The sequence below is a fragment of the Chlorocebus sabaeus genome, chromosome 11 (assembly GCF_047675955.1).
Source record: "Chlorocebus sabaeus isolate Y175 chromosome 11, mChlSab1.0.hap1, whole genome shotgun sequence".
Taxonomy (NCBI): domain Eukaryota; kingdom Metazoa; phylum Chordata; class Mammalia; order Primates; family Cercopithecidae; genus Chlorocebus; species Chlorocebus sabaeus.
Genome location: NC_132914.1, coordinates 27,675,915 through 27,698,450, shown reverse-complemented (window position 1 = coordinate 27,698,450; position 22,536 = coordinate 27,675,915). Strand labels below are relative to the sequence as shown.

The window sequence follows — 22,536 nt, the reverse complement described above, 5'->3', positions numbered from 1 at the left end:
AGAGTAATATCTGATTGTAGCAATATGCTGTTTTAATACGTTAAGGTTTTAATAGTTCACCTGCCTGAATTCATTACGTACTATGTATTCTTATATTTTAAGTCAAAAATTTCTCTTTAAGTCTCATGCAGATTCAAAAATGTGAGTTGGTCTTGATCCATACCTACCCAGTTGGTGAAGACAGCCTTGTATCTGATCGTTCTAAAAAAGAGGTGAGTGTTGAAATAATGAAAGAAAAGACCATTGTGGTTAATAATAATAAATACTGAGAAGGGTTATTATTAAAATGATCCATTACCAATATTTTCTGCCAAGAAAATATTTTGAGTTTTCAAAGTAAACCTCTATGGCAAGACATCTAGGGTGGTTCTTTATGGTCTAATTGTAGATTTTAAAGTGTTTTCTATTCTGCTTGCCTCTTGATGTTTATCAAAAAGTGTTACAAACCATACATAGTTTGTATTGCTCCTAAAATTTTAATTACTTTAGTGATTATTTTTATTGTATAAAAATATTTTTCCTTATTAGAGAAGCAATACACTCTTTAACAAAAATATATTCCAATAAAAAATTAATTTTACACATTCAGAGGGAAAAATCTTATTTTCCAATGTTAGTTTTACCTTTTAAATAAGTTTGAACACTTTTAAAGGAAAAGATGATCCTGTTGATTGTTAAATGGATCCACATCATGATATTCTCTATCAGTAATTTATGTTTAGAAATGTAGATATATTCTATATATCTGATTTTTCATTTTGCATTATTTAATATAAACATCGCGAGGATTACCTTAGTCCATGAAGTTTTGTAGTTAAGTGGTATTTTTAGTCATTATTGCTATCATTGTGTTTTTAAGTGGTTTCCAGTTAAAAACTGGAAACTGTTTTTAAGTGGTTTCCAGAGTAAGCCTCTTTTTTATTAACTTTTTTCTGCCTCTTTTGATAATGTGGCAATGTTAGTTTTATTTTATGATAATGAAAATTTATTTGTAATTAATATTGCCCTGGAATGAGTAAGATTTTGTGTTATCTTGTTGTACACCACTTCTAGCTGCCTTATTTATTGATGACAGAAAGACATTTTTGTAGTGATTTCTACATTCTTTCTTTTAGTTTTATCTGCAGGGTTTTGTCCTCTCAACAAAATAAATTATTTTTTCTACAGTATCCTTCAAATCCATTTTGCATATAGATAAAAAGTAATAATTATAAAGAAATCTATTTAAATATTTCACTGTAAATTTCAGGAGGACAGGGATCGTGTCTATTCACTGCTGTGTTCAATATACTCACAGTTTCTGGTATCTAGCAAAGTGATTAATACATATGTGGTGAGTGAATGAGTGCATGAAAATTTATCGCTAAAATAGTTGTCATGGTTAATTTATGGACCTTTTTTTTCCAACTTCTAAAAAGTTAAAAATACTTAATTTTAATGGATTTATAGTAAAATAGCAGTAGGTTACAATGAATTAATATTTTGTGGATAATTTTTCTTGCATATTTTTCTGTAGTTGTCCCCAGTTTTAACCAGTGAAGTTCATAGTGTTCGTGCAGGACGGCATCTTGCTACCAAACTGAATATTTTAGTACAGCAACATTTTGACTTGGCTTCAACTACTATTACAAATATTCCAATGAAGGTAGGCAGTTCTTTTTCCTGCTGTTTTGAAAGCACTGCTTTGCTTTTTAAGTATTTGTTTGAGGCCAGGAGCGGTAGCTCATGCCTGTAATTCCAGCACTTTGGGAGGCTGAGATGGGAGGATTACTTGAGGCCAGGAGTTTGAGACTAGTCTAGGCGACATAGTAAGATCCCATCTCAATATAAAAAAATAAAAATAAAAAATTGTTGGACATGTATTATTTATTTTAATTGAACCTTTACCTTTTCTCCCCATATCATGTTTTCTATTTTGCTAGCCCACATTCAATGTCTTTGACCAGGTCAGTAAATACTGAAAAGCAACCAGAAAGGATCACAAAATAAAATGCTATATTTTTGTTTTCTAAAAGAACATGTTATGTGAGCTCTCTTAAAAAAAACAAAAACAAAAAAAAAACGCTCTCATTGTTTTCATCAAAATACAATTTCTATTTTAAATTATTATTCTGTGATTCTTTCCCTGACAGCTGTGTTATTAGATTTTGCTTACTTTGTGTATTCTAGTGGATCTTTTATTCTCTATATTTTTGTTGTTGCCCACTCGGTATAAAGGTGTCTATAGCTAATAGGTCTAACTAGGGGAAAATAACTCATAGTTTTAAATTAGTTTATTACTCTCTAACTGAAAGACTGTAGATGTGAGCCCTGTGATTTTACTGGTGAATTTTTTAAGGAACGTATTGCTACCTGTTCCTTTTCATCATATTAACGCTATCATTAAGTTGTTTTAGGGCTCGCACAGTGGCTGGCCCGTAGTAAGCTTCAAATGAGTTTTTACTGAGTGAAATTGAATTTAATTGTATTGATTGTGTTTACAAATATAAAGTAGCCACTATATCTAAAAATTCAAATTTTTTTTACATTCCAGTTTCTATTTTCTGCCACTATATTATGAATAATAAATAGCATGAGAAATATAATCTTTTCATTATTTCTTAATGCCATTGGCTGGTTTTTCACTATAAATTTTAGGCTTACCCTGTAGAACCTTTTGGATGCAGAAGTAAATAGCATAATAGGTACACTTTAATATATATAATGTCACATGTTATAAGAAAAATACTCTGATAGCTTGCCTGTTAATTTTGATCATATTTGTGTGCTACTGGTGTGACTCTTCAATCTTTGTGTTTTTTGGTAAATAGATAATGTTGAAATTCCTATTTCCTATTACTGAAAACAAGTTACTAAACTTGTTTGTTAGTTTGTATTTTATATAATTGATGTTTGCTAATTCACTGTAGGTATTTAAAGATGCTATTTCCTCTTTTTAACAATGATTTCACTTTAAATTTATGTAAATTATTTCAATTACATTATATTTGCATATTAAAAATATTGGCAAGACAATGCATTTGGAGTAAAAAAAATTCAAAATTTCTGAATTAGTCATCTTTGTTAATTCTGACATAATGTAAAAAAATCATTAAATACTGTAATTACCTGTATATGGCCAGTTGTTTTTTAATGGAGTTTATGTTGCATGGAAAACTTGCATCTTTAAATAGATTATCCCATTATTTTAGCTAATTATTATTGAATGTATTTGACCTCATTTTAAACAAAAAGCAAAATGAATAATTAATGATTTTAGTATTTTGAAAGCAAAACCATGTTTTTTTAAATGTTTGAAATTTTGCTTCAAGGAAGAACAGCATGCTAACACATCTGCCAATTATGATGTGGAGCTACTTCATCACAAAGATGCACATGTAGATTTCCTGAAAAGTGGTAAGAGACATTTGAAAGTATTATTTTGTATGATCTAACATATGAAAGCATATTACAGTAGCCCCCATATCCTCAGGGAAGACATTCCAAGAACCCCAGTGGATGCCTGAAACCTCAGATGGTCTTGAACCTTATACTGTATATACTGTTTTCTCCTATACATACATACCTATGATAAAGTGTAATTTATAAATTAGGCAAAGCAGAAGGAGATCAAGAACAATAAGAATAAAATAGGACAATTTTAGCAATATATTATAATAAAAGTTATATGAATGTAGTCTCTTGGTCTCTCCCCCTCTTTCTCAAAATATCTTATTGTACTGTACTCATCCTTCTTGGGATGATGTGAGATGATAAAATACCTACATGATGAGATAAACTGAGATGAATGATACAGGTACTGTGACATAGCGTTAGGCTACTATGGACCTTGAACACAAGCACCATGATACCTCGACCATGGGTCTGATAACCAAGAAGGCTACTAATGGGCTCTTAGCATTTATAGCATGGATATGCTGGAAAAGCAATGATTCACATTCCAGGCAGGACAGAGTGGCCTAGTGTGAGACGTCATCATGCTACTCAGAATAGCATGCAGTGTAAAACTTATGAATTGTTTATTTCTGGACTTTTGTATTTAATATTTTTGGGCTGCAGGCTGGGCGTGGTGGCTCACACCTGTAATCCTACCACTTTGGGAGGCCAAGGTGGGCAGATCACTTGAGGTCAGGAGTTCGGGACCAGCTTGGCCAACATGGCAAAGGCCCACGTCTACTAAAAATTTAAAAATTAGCTGGGTGTGGTGGCACATACCTGTAGTCCCAGTTACTTGTGAGGCTGAGGCAGGAGAATCTCTTGAACCTGGGAGGTGGAGGTTGCAGTGAGCCGAGATCATGCCACTGCACCCCAGCCTAGGCAACAGGGTGAGACTCCATCTCAAAAAATACATGTGTATCTTGGGACTGCAGTTGACCACAGGTAATGAAACCATGGAAAGCGACACAGCAAAGTTGGGGGACTACTGTAACAGCTTTGAGAAGTTCTTCAGTACAAACCAGACTGACTGTCGTTCATCCCTGTGCAAATTTATCTGTCAATATCACCTATTAATGGCCATGGAACTAGTGTCCTGTGGAATTTACTTCAGAAAAGACTGGGCTACTACAACAAATACTGAGAAAGATAGCCATGGCTTTCTCAAACTCATTCAGTTTCATTTGCAGGCAAACAACCTTGAGGAAGGGAGAAGAATAGGAGCAAACTCGAAAGAGTGATAGACTTTCAACTTGGCCTAGAAATTAAATTTTGAGATTTAAATTAGTTTTTTTTCCTCTAAAAATTATTTCAGTCCATAGATCTCATCTCCCAAACTGATTTCTGCAACTGTATTGGCTTAGTTTAGGGGAAAAGACTCTGGAGTTAGGAAATAAGTTTTAGCTAAAGCTTTGCCACCAACTGGCAAGTCCCATATGTTTCTAGATGTATGTTTTCGTGCTTATGAATTAAAGATGCTGGATTAGATGAGCTGTAGTATTCCATTCAATTCTAAAACACAATGAAAATTGTAAGACTTTGAAGGTCATTTTAAAAGCCTTTAAGCTTTGACATTTGGTTAAATTCTTTAGAATGTTTTCTAGTAAATTGATGCTGCCAGAGAAACGGTTGACTTTGATAATGTTGTATGTATCTTCTGAGGCATAATCATGAGCCAGTCCTGACATTTGTTACATATCTGAGGAATCTTAGAATAAACCTAATGAGTTGCTAACTTGAAAGAAACTATTATGATACAGGGATATATGAACATTTAACAAAGGAATATAGAGAACTTGTTTTTGAAAATATATTACATGGAAATTGCTATGAACCTGTGATGTTATATCAATTTTTAAAATGTTATTTTAAAAACTTACAAAAATGGGCCAGGCATGGTGGCTCACGCCTGTAATCCCAGCACTTTGGGAGGCTGAGGCAGGAGGATCATGAGGCCAAGAGATTATCCTGGTCAACATTGTGAAACCCTGTCTCTACTAGAAAATACAAAAAATTAGCTGGGCATGGTGGCACGCACCTTAGTCCCAGCTACTCGGGAGGCTGAGGCAGGGGAATCGCTTGAACCCGGGAGGCAGAGGTTGCAGTGAGCTGAGATTGCACCACTGCACTCTAGCCTGGCAACAGAGTGAGACTCTGTCTCCAAAAAAAAAAAAAAAAAACTTACAAAAATGTCAAAAATATCCTTTGTAACACAAAATAGTTCTTTAAAATAGTTGTTGACTTGGCCTGTAGTTATATGCATTACGTGTGGACACTATGTGTCAAATTTATTTTAATAATGGGAACAGAGCACTGTGGGAGCACACAGGAGGCTGCCTGTGGTGCCAGTAAGAGTTAGGCAGGTTTTATTGAGGTGGTAACAGTGTAGCTGGGTCTTGGTGAGAAGGCTTATACTTTAGCCCGAATACCTTCCCTAAGTTCCAGGTCTTTTTTTTTTTTTTTTGAGACAGTCTCACTCTGTCTCCCAGGCTGGAGTGCGCAGTGGCACGATCTTGGCTCACTGCAAGCAAGCTCTGCCTCCCAGGTTCATGCCATTTTCCTACCTCAGCCTCCCGAGTAGTTGGGACTACAGGCGTCCGCCACCACGCCTGGCTAATATTTTGTATTTTTAGTAGAGACAGGATTTCACTGTGTTAACCAGGATGGTCTCAATCCCCTGACCTCGTGATCTGCCCGCCTTGTCCTCCCTAAGTGCTGGGATTACAGGCGTGAGTCACGGCACCCGGCCCCTAAATTCCAGATCTTTATATTCTGCTGCCTAATTGTCTCTCTTAGATGTCTCTCAGGCACCTACATCTCAACATGCCCAAAACAACTTAGGAGCTTTGCCACCTGAACTAGTCTCCTTTTTCAGTGAATGGCCCTGTTGTCTATTCATTTATGTAAGGCGGAAACCTCAGAATCACTTCTGAGGCATCTAATCCATCATCACATTTTCTTGATTTCATCTACTAATATTTCTCACATACATCAAAATCTCCATCTCAGCTACCAATAACATTTCCCTAATCCGGCCTTTCATTTTCTTACCTGTTATCTCACAGTAGCCTCCTAAATGGCCTGTCCCTATCTACTCTTTACCCTCCAGCTACAGTAACTTTCAGAATGCTAATCCTGACCACGTTCTCATGACCTTAAACCTGCCCCCTGCCCATGCTTTTCTGTTGCCCTTAGGAAAAAACAGAGCTGTTTAAATGTCTTACAAGGCCCTTCATTGTCTGCCCCCCTCCCCGTTTTTATTCTCATCTCAGAACATATTAATCTTCTCTGTTTCAGCCACACAGATCTAATATTTTTCATGCTTCCTCCTGCCACAATATCTTGGTATCTACTCTTCTTTTGCCTGAGTAGTCTTTCCTCTGTTTCTTTTTTTTTTTTTTTTTTTGAGACGGAGTCTCACTTTGTTGCTCAGACTGGAGTACAGTAGTGTGATCATTGCTTACTGCAGCATCGACCTCTTGGGCTACCAGCAGTCCTTCCACCTCAGCCTCCAGAGTAGCTGGGACTGCAGGTGCAAACCACGAAGCCTGGCTAATTTTTGTATTTTTTCTATAGAGGCAGGGTCTCACTCTGTTGCCCAGGCTGGTTTCCTGACCCCCTAGCAATCCTCCCACTTAGGACTCATAAAGTGCTGAGATTTTAGATGTGAGGCACTGCATCGGGTCCGTTTCTTTAGTTAATTTCTACTCATCCCCTTATAACTCAGACCAGTCTTCACTTCTCAAGGAAACTTCTCCTGGTGTCTTGGAATAGGACAGATCTCCCTCTTTAGGCACTCATAGCTCTGTAGATACTTCCTTCAAAGCCTTGTCAGCTTTATGGTTGCACATTTGTTTATTATTATTAGATTAATATCTCCTTATGTATTTACTTTCCAGATCCCTTGGTTTGTGTTTCTTCTAACTAAACTTACTAGAATTCAGTATAGGTGTGCATTTTAGATTCCTTAATCTTTTTCTGAGTACTTAACCATGTCATTTTATCATTTAATAGTGTGGGCAGGGAAGAGCAGTTGTAGATGCTTGAAATTTTTTAAATTTTCGCTATTGACTTTCAGTGCAGTGACCAAAATGATTGGTTTAATAACGAATGTGGAGGAAAATTACGATTTATTTTAATTATAGATAATATCTATACTCTATTTGGTATTTGTCCAGGGGACCTGATAAAAAGATGTTGTCTCAGAGATCTTTTCTCTTACAGAGTTTAAACTCATTTGGAAATCTTGGTAAACAATTTGAAGCCTGTGATCTACTTGATAATGTTAGTGTTTCTCTGACATTTTTTTCATTGCTGTTTTTAAATGAACTTTTAATTTTAGAGTAGTTTCAGATTTACAAAATAATTGTGAAAACAGTACAGAGTTCCAGTTACTCCATACCCAGTTTGCTCTATTACTATTTTTTGCTTTTATTATTACTATTTTTTTTTTTTTTTTTTTTTTTTTGAGGCGGAGTCTCACTCTGTTGCCCAGGCTGGAGTGCTGTGCCGCAATCTCGGCTCACTGCAACCTCTGCTGCCCGGGTTCAAGTGATTCTTCTGCCTCAGCCTCCCGAATAGCTGGGATTACAGGCACCTGCCACCGCGCCTGGCACATTTTTGTAGTTTTAGTAGGGACAGGGTTTCATCATCTTGACCAGGCTGGTCTTGAACTCCTGACCTCGTGATCCACCCATCTCAGCCTCCCAAAGTGCTGGGATTACAGGCGTGAGCCACCATGCACAGCCGCTTTTATTATGTTTTAAATTAACACATAATTGTACATATTTATGGGATACAGTGTGATGTTTTGATACATGTATACAATGTGTAATGTCTCTGACATATTTTTAAAGGTGATTCACACCTAGGTGGTGGCAGTCGAGAAGGCCCGTTTAAAGAAACGATAACATTAAAGTGGTGTACACCAAGGACAAATAACATTGGTAGGTATTTAAGAATAACTGAAAAAGACTAAATCAAAAGATTCTTCAGGTATTATGTGGGGGTCAATTAATTGATTCTGTTTTGCATTTTCGTTTTTCGTTGTTTCAGGACTGAATGAACTCAGTGAACAAGTTTTTTTTTTCTTTTAATTGTGGGAATATTTCTTTATATTCTTTCAAATCAGTGTTTTCTTCTATTTCAGAATTACACTATTGTACTGGAGCTTATCGGATTTCACCTGTAGACGTAAATAGTAGACCTTCCTCCTGCCTTACTAATTTTCTTCTAAATGGTAACTTTCATCATTTAATGGTTTTGCCTGAAATTATATTATTTGAATTATTTATATTATTATTAAATTATTATTTGAGTGAAATTATTAAGAGTATGAACTCTGGAAAGCTATTTTCATCACTGTAGCTTTGCCATTTATTTGTGAAAGCTATTTTAAACTTATGTAATTTGAAATACCCTTTAACAGTTTTTACTAACATTTAAAAGATGACTTTAGGTTTGGCTTTCAGGCTATTATATCTAAGCAAGTTTTATTTAATAAAATTGTGAGTATTTCTATTTTAAAAATTTGATCTTTAGAGTCTAAATTGATTTGTTTTAGAAGCTATAATTAGAAAATAGATTTAAAAAATAAAATAGAAGCTGGAATAATGTAGACTATTTATCTTGGCCCATTGAATTTTAAGTCAAAGCAAAGATGGACTTACTTGAACATGATACCTTTATCATAAATAAATATTATGTTTTTAATATTATACCATATGATTCTTACCTATGACCTTAAATCTGTGGTTTCATTGTGTGAAATTTTTTTTACAAGTCTAAATTATTGGATTCCAAATTAAAAGCTTCTCTGGTAATTCTTATGATCATCTCAGGTTGTGGAACTAGTGATCTAAAGAGTCAGTCTGTCTTTATCATAAGGTTATGTCATTGTTAATTAAGCATAATTTGATTATCAGACTAGGTGAAATTCAGATTAACATTTGGACATGTAGAATAGAAAGTAGTTATGATTACAGTGTGGATGAGGAACTGTTATGTAAGTGAACTGGGACTGTGCCTTCTCCCCAAATGTTCTGTAGCATTAATAACCTGAGGATTATGGAGCAGTTGTCTCACTTTTCTTCTTGAGGTCCAGGAGAAAAATTCAATATGTACATGTAAATTGGATGAACCATATAGCCAAATGTATTAATGTATTATTTCAGAGACCACTATAGTTGTTGTGGGAAACTGTGTAACTATGTAACCTTGGAGTAACTAAGATATAGTTAAGGCTAGAATTCAGATTTTTAGTCATGGAAGAGTAGATACATTAAATTAGCAATGCAGGTTAAAATACGGGGATCAATAAATAAAATGAAAAAATCTAGATGTAAATCTCAAGGAAATAAATGAGAGCCCGTTTGAGTTTCGTTACTGATAGTGTAATCTTATTTTTGACAGGTCGTTCTGTTTTACTGGAACAACCACGAAAATCAGGTTCTAAAGTCATTAGTCATATGCTTAGTAGCCATGGAGGAGAGATTTTTTTGCACGTCCTTAGCAGTTCTCGATCCATTCTAGAAGATCCGCCTTCAATTAGTGAAGGATGTGGAGGAAGAGTTACAGACTACCGGATTACAGTAAGACTCTAATATCTATAAATTTTAAGTTTTGAATGTGTCATCATTCAGCAAGTAGTTATCAAGTGCTCGTTAAATGCTAAGATCTGTGGAAAAAAAGAGATTTGGAAGTTGATTATTATTTTAATTAGGTGAATTTCCTGTAATATTTGCTCAAAAGTTCTATTTATCATTGTTTAATCTTATTTTATATTCAGTGTATAGTGAAATGTATCTGAATTGCAATGACATGCTGGAATTGTAGGAAATAATAAATTGATTTGAACTAATATTTTAGGTGAAACTTAATTTCTAGTAATTTAAATGGCAAACAGAAACCTGGAATATTTGGATTGCTGCTACTTTGAAATAACATAAACTTTTGTATTATTGGGAAGAACATAAAAGGAAATATATGTCCCTTTTTGGTAGAAATTCTGTTCTAATTTTGATTTTTTATTCTCCCTCCTCTCTTTCCTATTTGGTATTTCATAGCTGTTTACTTCTTGAGGTGGTTGTAAAAACTAAGTGTGATATATGTATATGAATATACTTTGTAAACCACAAAGTGTTATATACTGTAAGTAACTTTTTAATTAGGATTTTTTAAAAAACATAATATTTAAATAAGGAGAAGCCTAATCAATATTTATTGTAGAAAATTTAGAGAATATAGATGTCTTAAAAAAACACCCACACCTGTAAATTACCTATAATTTCATCATTCACAGATAACTATTGTTAACATGTTTATGTTATATCAAGGTAGTTTGTTTGTTTGTTTGTTTTGAGACAGAGTTTCGCTCTTGTTGCCCAGGTTAGAGTGCAGTGGTGCAATCTTGGCTCACTGCAACCTCCGCCTCCTGGGTTCAAGTGATTCTCTTGCCTCAGCTTCCCGAGTAGATAAGATTATAGGTGTCTGCCACCACGCCCAGCTAATTTTTGTATTTTTAGTAAAGACGGGGTTTCACCATGTTGGCCAGGCTAGTCTCAAACTCCTGACCTCAGGTGATCCACCTGTCTCGGCCTCCCAAAGTGTTGGGATTACAGGTGTGAGCCACCGTTCCCAGGCTCAAAGTAGTTTTAAATAAGCAAATGAGTCTTCTAATATGATTAACTGACTCTTTTATCTATATGTGATAGAAAAGTTAAATTATAGAAGGGGGAAAAAAGTGTTTCTTGGTTTTTACAAAAGGTGGGGAAAACATACCATGAATGCATTTATGTTTGAGGCTTTCTTCATTTTCACCGTATAAAGGCTGATAGGTTTCAAGTTCAGAAAGGATAAAAAAGTAGTGGAGTTGAGGGATACTGTTAGAAAAAATGTTTTGTTGCACATCACAGGACAGAAGACATCAGGGAAACAGACTAGTACATGTAATCCATACTGAAACATTAGACATAGTTTCTAATTTTATCTTATTTGGTTATCATTAGGATTTTGGTGAATTTATGAGGGAAAACAGATTAACTCCTTTTCTAGACCCCAGATATAAAATCGATGGAAGTCTTGAGGTCCCTTTGGAACGAGCAAAAGATCAGTTAGAAAAACACACCCGTTACTGGCCTATGATCATTTCACAAACCACCATTTTTAACATGCAAGCGGTAAGTGTTAAGTATCTTCAACTTTTCTTATAGATTAGTTATATATTCTTTATAGAAACAAATTAGAAAATTTGTAATTTATACCATTTCTTAAGCAAAGAGTGAAATACATGAGCTTGCTAAAGTTAAAGAATTAATAATTAAAAATTGAAGTGATAGTTATAGATTTCTTCACCATGATAGTCTTTAAAATCCTTTCAAAAATCAAGTTCTGCCTAGATGTTTTGATATTTATTTTTCAAGACAGATTTTCTTTTTTCTTTAAAAAAATATCTAACAGGTAGTTCCATTAGCCAGTGTTATTGTGAAAGAATCTCTGACAGAAGAAGATGTGTTAAACTGTCAAAAAACAATATACAACTTAGTTGATATGGAAAGAAAAAATGATCCTCTACCTATTTCCACAGTTGGTACAAGAGGAAAGGGCCCTAAAAGGTAGACTTTTTTTCTTATTTTCTTTATAGATCACATTTACTTGATACATACTGTTTCTCAAGATAACTTACTCTATATGTAAATTTTATTTGAGGACTTGTGTGTGTGTGTGTGTGTGTGTGTGTATATATATATGTTTGAGATGAAATAATACAAAATCATAGAAATTGATATATTATAGCTTAGAATTTCACTGTTAACTACCAAGTAAGAGGAAGGAAGTCCACATTTCATTTCTTTTTACTTTACCAGTAGAAAGTGACACTTCAATATCAAAGAGTATTTCCAAATCTTTACTGCAGAGATGAACAATACCGTATCATGTGGAATGAATTAGAGACCCTTGTCAGAGCCCATATCAACAACTCAGAGAAACATCAAAGGGTCTTGGAATGTCTGATGGCATGCAGGAGCAAACCCCCGGAAGAAGAAGAACGAAAGAAACGAGGAAGAAAGAGGGAAGACAAAGAGGACAAGTCGGAGAAAGCAGTGAAAGATTATGAACAGGAAAAGTCTTGGCAAGACTCAGAGAGGTGACTTCTTGGCACTGATAGAGCACCACGGTGCCTTTTGTTATATCACATTCTGCATAGAGCATTTTCATACATTCTAACCTGATTTAATAGTAGTTCATTTAATACATGTTTATTCATTTTCATTACTGTAATTTTATCATTCTTAAAATCTAAAGGATCTTTCTTGGACGTAAAAAAGTGTGAATTTTTACTGTTGGGGCAAAGTTAGTGTTAGTTTTTCCTAATTAACTTCTGAAATCATAATGCATGATGTTTGGTATCAGTATGTGCTTTACGTGTTGTGAACTTCACAGATGTAATTTTATTCCTCTGTTCACTAAATATTTATTGAATGCTTAGGATGTGCCAGGCATTTGGCACAAGATCCCTACCCTTGAAGAACATACAGTGTGATGGTAGAGACAGACAATTAAATTAGTGATTGCAGGCTGGGCGCAGTGGCTCACACCTGTAATCCCAGGACTTTGGGAGACCGAGGCGGGTGGATCAGTTGAGGCCAGGAGTTTGAGACCAACCTGGCCAACACGGCAAAATCCAGTCTCTACTTAAAAGAAATACAAAAATTAGCTGGGTTTGGGAGCACATGCCTGTAATCTCAGCTACTCAGGTGGCTGAGGATGAGAATCGCTTGAACCTGGGAGGCAGAGGTTGCTGTGAGCCGAGATCACTCCACTGCACTCCAGCCTGGGCAGTAGAGTAAGACTCTGTCTCAAAACAAACAAACAAACAAACAAACAAAAATAGTGATTGCAGCAAAGTGTGGAACGTGCTATTTTAAAAATAGCCATAGGATGGCCTTGGAAGCACAGAAGAGCATACAGTCTATTCTGAAAATGTTCCTTAATAGTATACTCTTTTCCTTTAGTTTGTGATTTATATTATGATGTCAAAGTTAAATCTGAAAAAAACATAAAAATAATAAAGGCTTATAAATAGAAATAGCGTATCAGCTGGCTATATCTTCTGTCCCCTTGCCAGAAATCAGACCAACACCAGGTAACTTTTTTTAAAATTAATTAACTTTTATTTATTTTTTTGAGACAGAATCTCGCTCTATCACCCCGGCTGGAATGCAGTGGCATGATCTCGACTCACTGCAGCCTCTGCCTCCTGGGTTCAAGTGATTCTCATGCCTCAGCCTCTCAGGTAGCTGGGATTATAGGTATACACCACCATGCCTAGCCAATTTTTTGTATTTGTGGTAGAGATGGAGTTTCACCATGTTGCCTAGGCTGGTCTCGATCTCCTGACCTTAGGAGATCTGCCCACCTTGGCTTCCCCAAGTGCTTGGGATTACAGGCATGAGCCACTGCGACTGACCAAAAACACATCTTTTTATGATGGAAAATTTCAAACATATGTAGCAATAGAACAGATACTTACTCATCATCTACCTTCAATGATTAACAATTCATGGCAGATCTCATTTCATATATATCTTCATCCACTACCTTCACCACTACCCCATAGGAATACTTTGAAGCTAATTCTGGAAATCGTATAATTTCATCCATTAATAATAGAATGCTTTTATTCTCTTTGACTTTAGAAGCTCATGTTTTCCTTAGGGCTACTGAGCTTCTGAAACAAAACTGGCTCACCGTAAGAGGGAAAAAGTACTATCATTCAGATCCCACTGAGCTTCAAGTACACTCTTGTATATTTTGCAAGTGTTTTTGTTCTCTAATGAAACTCTATAAAAGCTTAGAGTTAAGTTTCTGATTTGCAGAGCATAAATACATCTGCACAATACATAGACTAGAGAATAAATGGGGATAAACTTATTAACCTTATTTGTAATTTGAAATTCGGTATTATTTTGTTCATATCTTTAAAAATCAAAATTGTGCAGTTTCTTCTCAAGATCACATCATTTCCTGCCTTTTAAATTTTAATTTAAGTATTCTTTTTTTTATATTTTACAGCTAATTCCTGAATTGTTACGTTATTATTATGAAGGAAAAGGGAAACTTGTATTTAATTGATTAATTTCTATTACTGGTTTTAGATTGAAGTTTTTGATTAGTCCCTAGGTTTATTTTATGAGATTAATCATCTTCTATAAAGGTTGATATGCAAAGGTAGTTTAATTATTAGACCATTTTTAGACTTCTAAAAATTTAAACTTTACATTTCATTATTTGTCCCTCTAAAAGATTAAAAGGAATCTTAGAGCGTGGAAAAGAAGACTTGGCTGAAGCTGAGATTATAAAAGATTCGCCTGATTCCCCAGAACCTCCAAACAAAAAACCCCTTGTTGAAATGGATGAAACTCCACAAGTGGAAAAATCAAAAGGTAAGGTACAGCTGTGGTAACTAGGTTTATAAAAAGTTTTCCGGGCTGGGTGTGGTGACTCACCCCTGTAATCCCAGCACTTTGGGAGGCCGAGGCAGGCAGATCACCTGAGGTCAGGAGTTTAGACCAGCCTGGCCAGCATGGTGAAACCCCACCTCTACTAAAAATACAAAAATTAGCTGGGCGTGATGGCACACACCTGGAATCCCAGCTACTCAGGAGGCTGAGGCAGGAGAATCACTTGCACCTAGGAGGCAGAGGTTGCAGTGAGCCAAGATTGCACCATTGCACTTCAGCCTGGGCGACAGAGCAAGACTCTATCTTAGAAAAAAAAAAAGTTTTCCAATGAAGCTCTGTTTTGTACAGTGTTATTTAATATTGTTGTGTATATGTGAGGGAGAGTTCTTAGGTATTCGTGGATGCTGTTTAGGAGATTCTCTGTTTACAGCCTGTATTAGTCCAGTCTCATGCTGCTAATAAAGACATACTGGAGACTGGGTAATTTTTAAAGGAAAGAGGTTTAATTGACTCACAGTTCCATCATGGCTGGGAGGCCTCAGAAAACTTACAGTCATGGCAGAAGGAGAAGCAAACACGTTCTTCTTCACGTGGCGGCAGCAAGGAGAAGGACAGAGCAAAGGGAGAGGAAGCCCCTTATAAAACCATCAGATCTAGTGAGAACTCACTCACTGTCACGAGAACAGCATGGAAATTTGGGTGGGCACACAGCCAAACCATATCACAGCCTTAGAGAATGTAGGCAGTAAATATGTTTGTCAGTGTGAAAAACAAAAACAAGTAGTGTCATACTTTCATTAATGAAGCCTTTGGAAAATAAGCATATAAAGTTTGTGTTTTAAGAAATTTTAAATATGTACATTTGAATCTGTTTATGTTCCTGATACTATAGTAAGAGCTGGGATATTGAATACAAACTCTTTTACCCTAAACTCTTACTAAACCTAGAAATAATGTATTATAACTCATTTATTGCTATATTAAAATGTGTTTGAGTTTCAGTATAGTTGTAATTATAAACAATATTTTCACTGTAAAGCCTCTTAATCTCTTACTTGTAGGTTAAAAGTTTAGTTTCCTCTTGAAATTCTAGGCACCAAGGATATGATTTGGGATTGGCAGCTCCTGAAATCCTTCTAGGCCTTAGTTATCTTGAAGGCAAACTAGATTTAGTCTTTTTAGGATACATGTGTAATGGTATGCCATCATTAGACTACCTGATGTCCTGCCACTGTGCCTCTCCTAAGGCAGTAGAACCAACTTGTGAATATTGGCAGCTCATCCTAGGGAGAAGGCAGCCTTGTTTGCTTTTGATATGCTTGTTATAGTGTATATATATAGTGATACATATTATATTCTTCAGTTCACTAGTTTCTTTGAAGCCAGAGATCACCCTTGAGGTGATCTTATTATATTTGCCTTTCAGGCATTTGCTAGAGGGCCCAGAAAATAATAGGATTTAAATAGATGTTTTTTGATAAATTGTTTCTCATATGACAAAATACACCACTGTTCATTAGGATGAGAAATTTAGGTATACTCTAAACAGTGTTTCAGCATTGCTTGGCAAATAGAACTCTCAAGGAGTATTACTGAGGCGGAGATTGCAGTGAGCCAAGATTCTTGCCACTGTACTCCAGCCTGGGCGACAGAGTAAGACTCAGTCTCAAAAAAAAGAGTATTTATACTGGCAAAAATTGCAAGCAACTAAAAGCCACATTAGTAAGAAAATGACTGAATAATGGTGTGTCCATAGGGTGGTATGTATGTATGTATTTATTTATTGAGACGGAGTCCACTCTTGTTGCCCAGGGTGGAGTGCAATGGCACTGTCTCAGCCCACTGCAGCCTCTGCCTCCTGGGTTCAAGTGATTCTCCTGCCTCAGCCTCCCTAGTAGCTGGGATTACAGGTGCCTGCCACCATGCCCGGCTGATTTTTATATTTTCAGTAGAGACAGGGTTTCACCATGCTGGCCAGGCTGGTCTCGAACTCCTGACCTCAGGTGATTCGCCTGCCTCAGCCTCCCAAAGCGCTGGGATTACAGGCATAAGTTACCACGCCCAGCCCCCACAGGGTGGTATTTATATAGCCCAAGAATAATTATTGAATGAATATGTAAATGAGTAAGTTTTTTTAAAGCAGATTACATAAACATATGTACTGTGATCTCAATTTTAAGTTTTCATACACATATGTACTAACTTGTCACTTAGATGAAATATCAGCTACCATTAAATTAAATGGATCCCTGATGCTTTTCACCATAGAAATATATGGAATAGCTCATATGAGAAGCAACTTGATTGCACATTACTGCCTTTCCTTGTAACTTTCTGTTTGAGCCTGATATTTGAAAAGTGTGTGTTTTTTCTTTCATTCTATTTTATAACCTAAATTGCATATCTCTTCTGATCAGCAACTTATCTGGGCGTTTTATTATACCTCAGTTTTATCTGCTTTGGAAGATGACTTCCCAGGCCTCCCCAAAGTGAATTTTGTGCCTGCTGTATACACTGCACTTAAGGTTGGGCTATTCCAAATGTGCCATCTATATTTGGCAAACGTCTATTCAGCTGTCTTTGTAAGATGCAGTAACAAAACAAAACAAAAAATTTGTTGATATAGATTGGCACTGGAAAAAAGAGTAAAATTTTTAGTTGTTAGAGCAGTGGCAATAGGATGATTTTATTTCCTTCTTTATGTGTTTTATTGTTTTCTAAATTTGTTCTTATGAACACGTATTAGTTTTGTAATAAGAAAAATAAGAATTTTTAAATATATATGACAATATTAGCTCTTTTTGATGTACAGTTCTATGAGTTTAGACAATGCATACCACCATCACAATCAGGGTACACAACAGTCTGTCACCTGAAAAGATTTCCTTGTATTGACCCTTTGTAGTCATCCTTCACTCTCCTTCTCCCCAGTCCCTGGTAACTACTGATATGTTTTCTCTTCCTATAATCGTGCTCCCTATAATTTTTCAGAATGTCTTATAAATGAAAGAAAATGTCATGCCACCCTTTGAGATTGACTTTTTTCACATAGTATTATAATGACTAATTTTATAAGAAACTGCCAACTTATTTTTCCAAAGTGGTGGCACCATTTTGCATTCCCACCACCAGTGTATGAGAGTTCTGGGTGTTCTGCATCCTTGTCCACTTACTGTTGTCAGGGTTACTGTTTTTGTTTTGTTTTTGTTTTTCATCCTATAAGGTATGTAGTGGTATTTCATTGGTGTTTTAATTTACGTTCCTCTCATGATTAATGATGGTAAAACTCTTTTCCTTTGCTTATTTTTTGTCTGTTTGTCTTCTTGGGTGAAAGGTTCATTAAAATATTTTGTACATTTTTAAATTGGGTTGTTTGTTTTCTAATTAGTGGATTTATTTATCTGGATACAAGTTCTGTGTTGGATATGTGATTTGCAAGTATTTTCACCCAGTCTGTGACTTGTTCTTCTCTTAAACAATGACTTTTGCACAACAGAAGCTTTGTATTTTGATGAAGTCAAATATATCCATTTTTGCTTTTATGATTATGCCTTAGGTGTTACATGTTAGAAATCTAACCCAAGGTCACAAATGCTGATTTTCTTATAGGAGTTCTGTAATTTTAGGTTTACATTTAGGCCATGATCAATTTTTGAGTTATTTTCTATAAGGTACAAAGTATGGGTCAATATTAATCCTTTTGCATACAATGTCCTAATGTTCCACCAGCGTTTATTGAAAAAATTATCCTTTCTTCATTGAAGTATTGTACATTTATCAGAAATTTGTTGACTATGTATATGGGAGTCTGCTTCTGGATTCTCCTTTATATTCTATTGGTTTATGTGGCCATCCTTTCACCAATCCAGTACTGTCACAGTCACTTCAAATTAAGTCTTATAATGAGGAAGTAAGAATCTTCTTTTTTCTTCTTTTTCGAAATTGTTTTGGCTCTTGTAATTCTTTTGCCTTATCGTATTGTGCAGGAAACAGTTAACATAGCAGGCCTGAGACTATTATAATTAGAAAAGCCTGCTTGCAGGTTTGGCTCTTGGCTGGCATCTGGGAACTTGGCTTTTGAGATGTTGCCTGGATAATGAACTGAACACCTGCTTCCCTTCTGAAAGTCTGGAACTTTGGTCGTTGTGGTTAGGCAGAGAATACCCACCTGATCAGCCCCCAGTAAAAACCGTGGACTCTACTCAAACAGACTTTCCTGGCAGAAATATTGTGCACGTGTGGCTGCATGTTTGCCTATGGAGGTAGTATGCACTCTGCATAAAACTCATTGGAGAGAGTGAGCATGGGAAGCCTGCAAATGAATTCTGCCAGTCTCCACCTCATGTGATTTTTCTGCTTACCGACCTGGCTGTGTCTCCTTACTGTATTGCTGTAATCATTCTTAACCAGGAGTATAACTTTACACGTAGTCATTTGAGTCCTTCCATCAATCACTGAACTAGTGGTTGCTCTTGGGGACCCAGAAACACATTAATTTCAGAATAAGAGGAAAATGATTGCCTTAATTGTGTAAAATGAACTACAGAATTAACTGCCTTAATTGTGTCAAATGAACAACAGAATTAAAGGTAAGTGTAAATTTGTAAATTCGGAAGTAATAAATTATTCTATCTTTTTTTTTTTCTCTCCTTTTAAATGTAACACCAGGGCCAGTGTCCTTATTATCGTTGTGGAGTAATAGAATCAATACTGCCAATTCCAGAAAACATCAAGAATTTGCTGGACGTTTGAACTCTGTTAATAACAGAGCTGAACTGTATCAACATCTTAAAGAGGAAAATGGGTTTGTGTTATTAATTGTCAAAATTGGTTTTGTCAGTTGCCTGTACAGTACCTTAACAAACATTGCTTATTTGCAATAATCAGCAATTTTTTATTACTAATATTATGAACTAATACATGTTCCCTATAAGGAGAAAAAATTAACCTCTTTGATTTTTGCTTGTAAAAGGCTCAATTGTATTGATTGTAACCCTGAAAGTATTTACTCCTTAGAGCATTTCTTTTCAATGCTTAGTAAACATTATAGAGGGAAAAATCATACCACTTAGGGTATAATACCAATCTCTGTATAATAACAGAGGGAAATGTTTTCCTATTAAGGAATACAATATTAAGAATATTGATTATAATAAAATAAATCTCAGATCTGATTATTTTGATTTTTTTTTTTCAGAAGAAATCCTCTTAAAAATTTGTTGGTAGAAATATATTTATTTAGTGCAAAAGGAAGTAAATTCTTGACTAAATCGTAGAGATTTTTTCCTCAGTTTTGCTTGGAAAGGGAGAGTGTGGTATAGTCAAACAAACAAAAAACAGTAGCCTTTGACATGTGACCTTGGGAAAGTCACTTAGTCTCTCAGGGCCTCAATTTTCACTATAAAATGAAGTTGGCCTAGCTAGAGGAACCCTAACGTTAGTCTTTTCCTAAAATGCTGATGTTCTGTTCTGTGAATGTATTATTTTAAGTTTCATGTGAAAGGTAGATAATTAAGGAGACAAAAATGTTAATGAATATTTATTTTATCAACTCATTTTTTCCTCCTATTTTCAGGATGGAGACAACAGAAAATGGAAAAGCCAGCCGGCAGTGAAGAGTGACTTGAAGAACTGAATTTAGTATATTGCAAAAATATTTTGGGTGGAATTCGATATAAGTACTTTTACAGCAAGATTGTATAGTTATGTTGCCTGGACTGGTTTTTACATTTTTAAAATATTTCAACTATCGTTTTTGTACTAATTATAAAATTGGCACATAATTCAAAAATATACATTTGAGATGATTTGCCCTCCCAAATTATACAAGTTTATTTTATGGTATAAAGTGTTCTCTCTGGAAATGTTTTTAAAAAAATTCGTAGGCTTCTCTTTGCCAAATAAAACTATTAAAATATTTGAAATGCAAAACATTTGAGAATTCCTTTAGAAAATACGTTAGTCATTTAATGACTGAAAACAACCTGTAGGAATTTTTAAAAATTTGATGAGAGTTTAAGATTTGCAATACTTAATATAAAATCTTTCCTATTAAGCTGCATCTTATATTGTGCTTTTCTAAAAAAGAACATTGTTTTTATTTTGTTTTAAGTTATTTTGCATATGTGTTCTTATCCATTTAAAAGTAGAGTTTTCAGGTAGGTTGTGTAATTTTATATTTACTAGTATTGGGTAGTTTTACTCTTTATGTTTTTCTGCTAAATATTTTCCATCTATTTGCTTTTCTTACTGAAAGAGAAGCATAAAGGAAATCACTTCACAGATTTAGAAGCAAGGAAAGTTACTAGGTTGTTTTTATCTCTGGATGAATCTTAGTCTCATTTTTCAGAAATATCATGGTTGTATGTTATATGTTTCTTGGGCCTTTTTCCTGTGCTTCTTCATCTAGAAGTTTATAACGTGTTACAAGAGGTAGGTTATTTCAATGTTAAATGCTAATTGTAAGTTTGCCATTTTTTTCCTTGAGTGTTTATTAGAGAAAGGAAGCTCTTTATACAGACTCAGTATTTTCTACTGAAAAAAAAAAAAAAAAAACTGGTCTGTACACAGGGGTTCAGCAGCCTTCCAGGTCAGCCTGGTGAAATTGACATTACTCTCCTTTATCAACTCCTGTCTCATTCTCAGCCCTCTTCCCTAAGATAGAGCTACTTTTACTCAATTCCACTGTGTTTAGATATACATTGACACAAACCATACACAGGCAGGGCCAGGCCTAGTTAGCATCTTAGACTTGTGGGGTTTAAGGAATTGTATTTCAATAGCTAATTAATAGATCATATTTACATTTGAATGAGCTCTGACCTTTTATTTATTTATTTATTTACTTATTTATTTATTTATTTTACTTGAAGTTCTGGGATACATGTCCAGAACATACAGGTTTGTTACATAGGTATACGTGTGCCATGGTGGTTTGCTGCACCCATCAACTTGTCATCTGCATTAGGTATTTCTCCTTGTCCCTCCCCTTGTCCCCCACCCCGCCAATAGGTCCCAGTGTGTGATGTTCCCCTCCCTGTGCCCATATGTTCTCATTGTTCAACTCCTACTTATGAGTGAGAACATGCAGTATTTGATTTTCTGTTCCTGGAAACCATGGATGGTTTCCAGCTTCATCCATGTCCCTGCAAAGGACATGAACTCATCCTTTTTTCTGGCTGCATAGTATTCCATGGTATATATGTGCCACGTTTTCTTTATCCAGTCTAACATTGATGGGCATTTGGGTTGGTTCCAAGTCTTTGCTATAGTGAATAGTGCTGTGATAAACATATGTGTGCATGTGTCTTTATAGTAGAATGATTTTTAATCCTTTGGGTGTATACCCAGTAATGGGATTGCTGAGTCAAATGGTGTTTCTGGTTCTAGATCCTTGAGGAATCGCCACACTATCTTCCACAATGGTTGAACTAATTTACACTCCCACCAACAGTGTAAAAGCGTTCCTATTTCTCGACATCCTCTCTAGCATCTGTTATTTCCTGACTTTGAATGCTCGACATTCTAACTGGTGTGAGATGGTATCTCACTGTGGTTTTGATTTGCATTTCTCTAATGACCAGTGATCATGAGCTTTTTTTCATGTGTTTGTTGGCCACATAAGTGTCTTCTTTTGTGA

General features: G+C 35.4%; 1 protein-coding gene across 1 annotated transcript in view; it reads left to right on the top strand.

Moving 5' to 3' along the window:
* INTS13 (integrator complex subunit 13) overlaps positions 1-20,828 on the top strand; it is a 33,280-nt gene extending 12,452 nt beyond the window's left edge. The window contains exons 6-17 of the mRNA XM_007967996.3: positions 122-212; positions 1,517-1,645; positions 3,312-3,396; positions 8,292-8,381; positions 8,585-8,674; positions 9,847-10,025; positions 11,442-11,612; positions 11,893-12,047; positions 12,350-12,580; positions 14,740-14,879; positions 19,566-19,701; positions 20,473-20,828. Of these exons, the coding sequence (XP_007966187.1) occupies positions 122-212; positions 1,517-1,645; positions 3,312-3,396; positions 8,292-8,381; positions 8,585-8,674; positions 9,847-10,025; positions 11,442-11,612; positions 11,893-12,047; positions 12,350-12,580; positions 14,740-14,879; positions 19,566-19,701; positions 20,473-20,512 (1,537 nt within the window). The 3' untranslated portion in view covers positions 20,513-20,828. The remainder of the gene's footprint in view (positions 1-121; positions 213-1,516; positions 1,646-3,311; positions 3,397-8,291; positions 8,382-8,584; positions 8,675-9,846; positions 10,026-11,441; positions 11,613-11,892; positions 12,048-12,349; positions 12,581-14,739; positions 14,880-19,565; positions 19,702-20,472) is intronic.
* Positions 20,829-22,536: the final 1,708 nt, after the last annotated feature.